This window comes from Crocodylus porosus, unplaced genomic scaffold, assembly GCF_001723895.1.
Source record: "Crocodylus porosus isolate Cpor-Errol unplaced genomic scaffold, CroPor_comp1, whole genome shotgun sequence".
NCBI lineage: Eukaryota > Metazoa > Chordata > Crocodylia > Crocodylidae > Crocodylus > Crocodylus porosus.
This window is the reverse complement of record NW_017728943.1, coordinates 70,112,213-70,119,206: the sequence shown is the minus strand read 5'-3', so window position 1 is coordinate 70,119,206 and position 6,994 is coordinate 70,112,213. Positions and strand designations below refer to the sequence as shown.

General features: G+C 43.6%; 1 protein-coding gene across 1 annotated transcript in view; it reads left to right on the top strand.

The window, feature by feature from the left end:
* Nucleotides 1–5,882: 5,882 nt before the first annotated feature.
* The window catches only part of WDR26 (WD repeat domain 26), a 44,086-nt gene continuing 42,974 nt past the window's right edge, over nucleotides 5,883–6,994 (top strand). Inside the window, exon 1 of the mRNA XM_019548581.1 lies at nucleotides 5,883–6,057. Within this exon, the coding sequence (XP_019404126.1) occupies nucleotides 5,883–6,057 (175 nt within the window). The remainder of the gene's footprint in view (nucleotides 6,058–6,994) is intronic.

Sequence of the window (6,994 nt, the reverse complement as noted above, 5' to 3'; positions counted from 1 at the left end):
GGGAAAATGATGATTTCGTTTTTTTTAACCAAAGAATTTTGGATTCTTAACAAAGAAAACCAGGATCCCTGCTTATCACAGCATCTGATGAAGTAAGCTTCATCCTGCAAAAGCATGTGCTATATGTATATGTATATATCTACTTTGGTTAAGGAACTAGGTACCTGGCTAGAAGAGACACAAAAGGCTGACAGATGTAAACAGCAAGTTTGAAGGAGCAACCTGGAAACTGGCTGGTAAGAGAAGGCTGAGGGGAGCTGCCCACGGTTAGGAAATGTGAAGAACCTGCTGTAGCTGGACAATTGCAGGGCAATCTGAACAGCACATTCGCTCCACCAACAAAAATCACAGATAACGGAGCCGACTTCTGGCCAGTGAAACTGACAAAGAAATATTTAGACGGGTGCACGAACAGCGCTTTCCACATTGCAGGACTGAAAAGTGCCACAGGACAAAGTTACCTTTTTACCCCTCTAGTGGATTCCCTAGTTAGAACCCACATCCCAGATATGTTTGGTTATGCGATCCTTTCTTTGAACATGAAGTTGGATAGACATCTTCTCTCTACCTGGCCTTTACTTATCTAGGATGTGAGGAGAGATAGATCCACAGGGGGTACAGTGGCACTGTCACACCCCACTTTCAGACCATGTCCTGGAAGCAGCAACTGCTGCATTTTAAGTCCCAAAGCAGGTAAGGATTGCACCACTCTTGGCACCCCTCCCCTCCCTTCAATGCTCAGTGACACATTCCCCCTATCTCTCATCTCATACACCCCCTACTGCTACTGTCCCCACTGGCCTGGGAGCAGGGAGAGCTCCAGAGCAATTCTTGCCCCACTCCAGTAGGGCTGCAGGGGAAGCTACTAGGGACAGCAGCAGTAGGCAGGTTCCTCCTCTCTGCCTGGTTCCCTGCTGGCCCAGGTGTTGGAGCAGGGATATGATAACCTGTTCACTTCTGCTGTCCCTTGAGTCTGGCTCTTCACAGCCCTGGCTGGAGCAGGATAGGAGTGGCCAGGACAGGAGTGGTGGTGGGTGGGTCTTCCCATACCCAGAGGTGTAAGTAGGGAGGATGAAGAGGCGAAGGGGAGGGGAAGTGCTGCTGAGTACAAGGGGGACAGGAAGGGCTGCCAGAAACAGTGGGATAAAAGGGGGGATCCTTACTTGCTTCAGGGATTTAATAAAGTCCCCAGCTGCTGCTCCCATTGCATGATCTGCCTGCCCCAGTGGGGAAGGGAGGCTGGAAGCAGGGGCTGCAGCCACTCCATCAGCACTTGTCACTGTTCCTCCCCCCACCCCATTTGAAAAACCCTGAATCCACCTATGTATCTGGCACAGGACCTAGAGTCTGTATGCAAACTCAGCATCAAAGCACCTCCATGCTTCCTTCTGAGCTTGGGGTACACATCACATTCTAGTATGTCTGAAAAGGATTGGTACACGAAAAGAACAGAAGAGCCTCAGCAGAACCTGGCATGCTGGAGAGGTCAAAGGTTCATCTAGCCCCATGTCTCATCTCCAACTGTGACAAGTAGTGGGTGCTTTAGAGCAACGGTTCCCAAAATCTAACAAATTGCGTACCACCAATTTAAAAGGATGCAACCTTAAGTACCAGCAGCAATTTTTTTCAGTTCAACCTTAAGTACCACCAGCATATTTTTGTCATATAAAGTAACTATAATAAATCTGTTAATGTGTAGCACTGACAGGTTGTCTGCATACCACTGGTGGTACCTGTACCACAAACTGGGAACCACTGCATTAGAGGGAGAGCACAGGGAACATGCATATACTCTGCCACACTCTCCAAGTTACCAGCAGTTCTAGGTTTAGGGATGTCCCAAGCCTGAGGTCACATTCCTGACTGTCATGCTTAATAGCCCCTGATGAATCTCTTGTCCATTTATTTTCTGCAATCCCTTTTTGAACCTAATTATACTTTTGGCTTCCTCAATGACCTGTAGCAATGACTTCCACAAGTTAATTAGGAGTGGTATACAAAAGGACTTCCTTTTGTTGTAAAGCTGCCACCTGATAATTTCATCAGGCATTCCCTAGTTCTTACAGCATGAGACATAGTGAAAAACAATTGCTTATTCATTTTTCCCCAATTCACAATTTCAGTGGTCTCTGTCATATTCCCCCTTAATTGTCCTTTTTCCAAGCTGAAGAGTCCTGGCCTTTTCAGTCTATCTTTACTTGGAAGCTGTTCTATACCTAGATCACCTTCATTGCCATTCCAGAGACATCCTGCCTACTCAAGTGCAATCAACTGCATGATAAAAAAATTAAATTTGATAGCTGTTTACTACTTTATAGCAACATTACACAACAACTTAATGACAGGAAGTGAAGGAGAATATTGCAGCCAACTGAAATTACAGAGGTTATGTAGGTAAGAAGTAGGTGACACGTAATTATCCCAGACTGAATTTGCCCATGACAAGAGGGTTAACATCCCTGTTCTTACCAAAAAGCAAAGTATCTTTATTGTAAATAAAGGGAGAAGATCTCAGTGTGATGTTTCATCTGAAGGCAAGCACGGTGTTCCCTGCTGCAACCTTGGGCACTGGACTAATGAGGAGTCAGAAGGGAGAAGGCTATATTCTGAGTCATTAACATCACTTGTGCATCACCCTAGATTTTTTTTAACCTTTTTTTCGACTCTGTTTTGCCTGCAAGAACTGATGGGTTCATGGGACAGCACTATTTGTTCATAGACTGTCCATTTATTGTGTAGTTCTTGGAAGAAGAAAAGCCATTTAAAATGGTGTTTCAGTCCATAGTTCATCTTTGTGAGATTGCAGATATACCCAGATATCTGTCCAAACATTCATTTATTTGGCATTTTGAAAAATTCTATCATTCTAACTTACTTGCCTTTCTTTGTTTCTCTTGTGATGTTTTTACTTCTTTGTTTTGCGCTGAAGAAAACTATACACACACTCCATAGGAGGTTATAGCCCTATAATATAGCACACGGTGCCTCTGACTACTTCACTTAATTTGTCTGTTGATCCATCCCATAGGAATTCATTCCAACATTCCCAACCCCTGAGCAGCCTCCATCACCAGTCCCCACCCTCCACTCCCCTGCCAAACAAATATCAACCTGCAAAATAAGGGTTCCCTTCTTTCTACTCATATGTGGAGTCTCTGTCCCAGCCCACCTCAAAACAGAGAGACAAAAGATTACACTGTGAATCCTAGCATAGATGATATTCATCCCTTCACTAGTGACAAGTTTAAGGGCAGATAGGTTTTGAGCTTGTAGGCCTACAAACAGAAACTGCATACTTTTGTTAAAAAAGTGAAATTCCTAGCTTTTCAAGAGGAGAACAGCACTTGCATTTAGCTTTTTAAAGTCTCAAGCTAGCTTTTTTTTAAATACAAGCATGTCTTGACTTCAAAGTATTTTTTTTTAAATTATTTTTACTGATGTTTCACTCTGTACATTAGTTTTAATTTTCCTCTCCCTGGTCTGATAATTCTTCACAGTTTCTAAGGGGCTTTACTAACACAAGCATATAGGAATTTGTTTTGACTTAAAAAAAACCAACCCAAAACTTGTGTTTCTAATTTTCTTCTGTGAAATATGTGGATATATAGAACTCAGGTTTGTTTAAATTACCAACAGTGAGAAAAGCAGACATCTTAAATGGTTGATAAAACACACCACATCAACCTACTAGTATATTCTGTCTTCCTGTGCTTATTATGTAATATAGATGGATATATGACAGCTAAAGCTAAGATTGCCCATCACTTGCCACCAGAACTACATTTTCAGTTACTTTAACTTTGTCACTTTATCTTTTAGACTGATATCTGGTAGATTTGTACTCTGCCCAGAGAAATATATATTTTGTCCAGCAAATACATATATATATATTGCTATAACACTCTATCTTTCTCCCAATATATATGTATGTATATATTCATGTATACACACATACACACACATGTACACAGAGACAGAAACAGTGTCACATAGCGAAGTGCCTGCTCTGCTATAAGTAAAGATAAGGAGCAGTTTCTTTATATTAGGTGACTCAGAAATCTGTATGCTTGCTTATATTTTCTTTAAATTTGCTCAGTCTGGGGACCAGGTGTTTTGTATGGTGTTCAGCACACACACCTGGGTCTTCAACTCTGAGCATGCCCCAAACTATCTCATGTGCTCAACATTTATCTCAGCTAGTGTACAATTCCTACTCTCCAACTACGAAGCTGTTTTATATTACTGAAACAGAAAACTTTATTAAACTTAAAGCAATATTTCCCAATCTTTCTATCTGTTAGCCCACTTCTGGTTGGCTTGTGACCCTGCTTCTGGTACAGACATAACAATGGTCCTCACAATCCCACCCCTAAGTGTTATGACACCACTTAGGGTCACCTAGTTTGGGAACCACTGACTGGATCCCCAGAATAGCATGTGCCAACATTCATGAGTTAAAGCCACTGAAATGAGACTGTGAATTGACAGTACAGCTCTTATACCACCTCTCTAAGTAAAATAAGTCAGACTAGCAAAAGGACAGAACAAGACCCTGGGAGATATGGGGAGCTTCATTTCTGTCTTGTCTACTCACCCCTCCCCAGCATCCAAGGTGCTCCAGGTTTGTATCCTCCTTCAAAAAACATCCACGCAGGTTTCATTCTAGTGTCTGATTTCTCCAGAAAACTCTCCTCCTGACCTTTTTCCACTCTAAGGAAAGCAGCGTTGTCAGTTCTCACCATATTATCAAGAGGCCACTCTGGTGTTTTTAAAAAGCCTCAGCTGTTGGAGGGGAATTATTTGGTGCGAATTTCAGCTTTCATTTGAAAAAAATATACTGTTTTGTTTTTGTGATTGTGGAGGAAAGATTGAAAATGTCAAAAGGGAAAACACCAAGGGAAAAATAAAAATAACCCGGACTGTATTATTTTTAAGATCTCATATTAAGTCAATCGATCCTCAATCATTTGTGGGTGGCAATATGGGTAAAGGCTTCCTTTTATATTTCTCCACAGACCTAGTTCTCAGTTATCTGCTCAGCCACATGGCAGGGGTGATATGGAAAAACCATCAGAGCATAGACTTGACCTTCTTAAAGGCCCAGCTCACTGGTCTGTCTTTTAATAGATCAAAGACATTTCAAGCTCAGGTGCCAGTTCTGATAGAAGTGGTCATGGCATCACACAGAAAGAGAGGCAGTTTCTTTGTATCAAGGCATTTATGGCTTCATAGATCAAATGCAACATTTCAAACTCCATTGGGAAGCCAGCTGGCAGAAAGTGCAGGTCAAGAAGCATCAGTATCACGTTTGCATGGCAAAATATTTCATACAGCAAGCACACCATGGCATTTCAGAGCAGTGCCACCTGCCACCTGGATTTAAGGTCCAGCATCACACTGAGTCATCTCTACCAGTCACTTAGAGATGAACTGTGGTAGGAAAGTCCGCATCCAATAATAAAAGATTAAGGGAGGGGATGATAGAGGAGCTGTCTGGGCAGACAGAATGTGAATGGGACTAAGGTGCTGGGGGGAAGTGAGATGTAGACTCTTGGGGATGGGAAAATGATGTGGTGGGGATGGGAAAACATATCTGAGTAGGAACCATGATACAGTGGAGGAACTGTGGCTGACTCACTTTGGAGACAAGGGGGTAAGGGCCTGAAGAGACATTGAGTTTTGATGAGGGAAGAAGAATGTGGATGAGCTGGTAGATCGAACTAAAGGCTGGAAGGGAGAAGAATTGGATTAGAAAGGAAGGAAATGGAGGTGGCTGTGGAGTGACCATAGTTCTGATCCTCCGCACCCACTAGAGAAGTCTTACAGGAACAAGTTGGGCATCCCGTGTGCAGGGGGGCGGGGTCACATTACAGCTTATATCCATGTTAGGTAGGACACTGACTAGCCTAGAAGATTTAAGAGTGAAATTTGGGGAGATACTGGGACTGGGAAGGGGGAAATTAGGACGAGAATATGGGAGACAGAGATTAAGCCTGACTGGACATGGAGGTGTGGACTATGATGAAAGTTTAAGGAGTAGTGACAAGAACTGGGGAAGTACAGAGAATGGGATTGGGACAAAATATAGGAGTGGGTAAGATGAAGGCTAGGGACAAGATGGAGGGAAAAGGCAGAAGGGATAAAACTTTGGGGAGACAAGGGAGTCTGTGCCCACTGGAAAACGATTCCTGAGCCACAGGAGTGTTCTGCTGGGAGTAGATAACTGTGCCACTCGCTGACAAAGCTTCCTCATCTCTACCTCGTGCTGGTCCATAGAAAATGACTCCACTAAGAAATGCCTGCATGCTGGATCTAAAGTTTTCAACCCTGTCAGTGACCTATATGGGCATAAGAACGATGCAGGATGGAGTGCCCTTTTTTTCTGGTTTGCTTTTAGAAATATTACACACTCAACTACACAGAGAAACATTATGCATTTATACACAGCACAGACACACAAGAAATCCCGGGTCAAAAAATAATGAAGCTTACAAATTGCAGGCTACGCAGCACATGGTTGTTTCATGTGTACTCCCAAGGGCAACCTTGTCAGGGACTTCTGAGTGGTTGCCTGGTTGAATGGGAAGCCCAGTAATTTTACTGCAGGTTAGTGTTTGCACGTATAATGTGTGCACCAACACAGAGTCTGAATACGTATCTCACGCGCATCTGACCACACCAGTGGTTCTCAACCTCTGGGAATGTGAGACACCCCTCATTAGCTTCAAGCCCCCTGGGAAAATGACAGCTCTATGTTTCTGCTCGTTCACTTGACCGGGGAACAATAACAGAGCTGCTCCTCAGCAGCAAACAACTCAGATGGACCCCGGCTGACCCAGTAGTTTTGCCACTCCAGATTCCTAGTGGAAAACTCAGGGGAGGTAGAGGGGTGTCTTGCAAATGCTGGCTGCACGCCAACCAGTGCTCACCTTGCACAGCACCCCAGAAGGGATCTCCAGGCAGCCCAGTGTGCCAGGCCCTGATTGAGAATCCC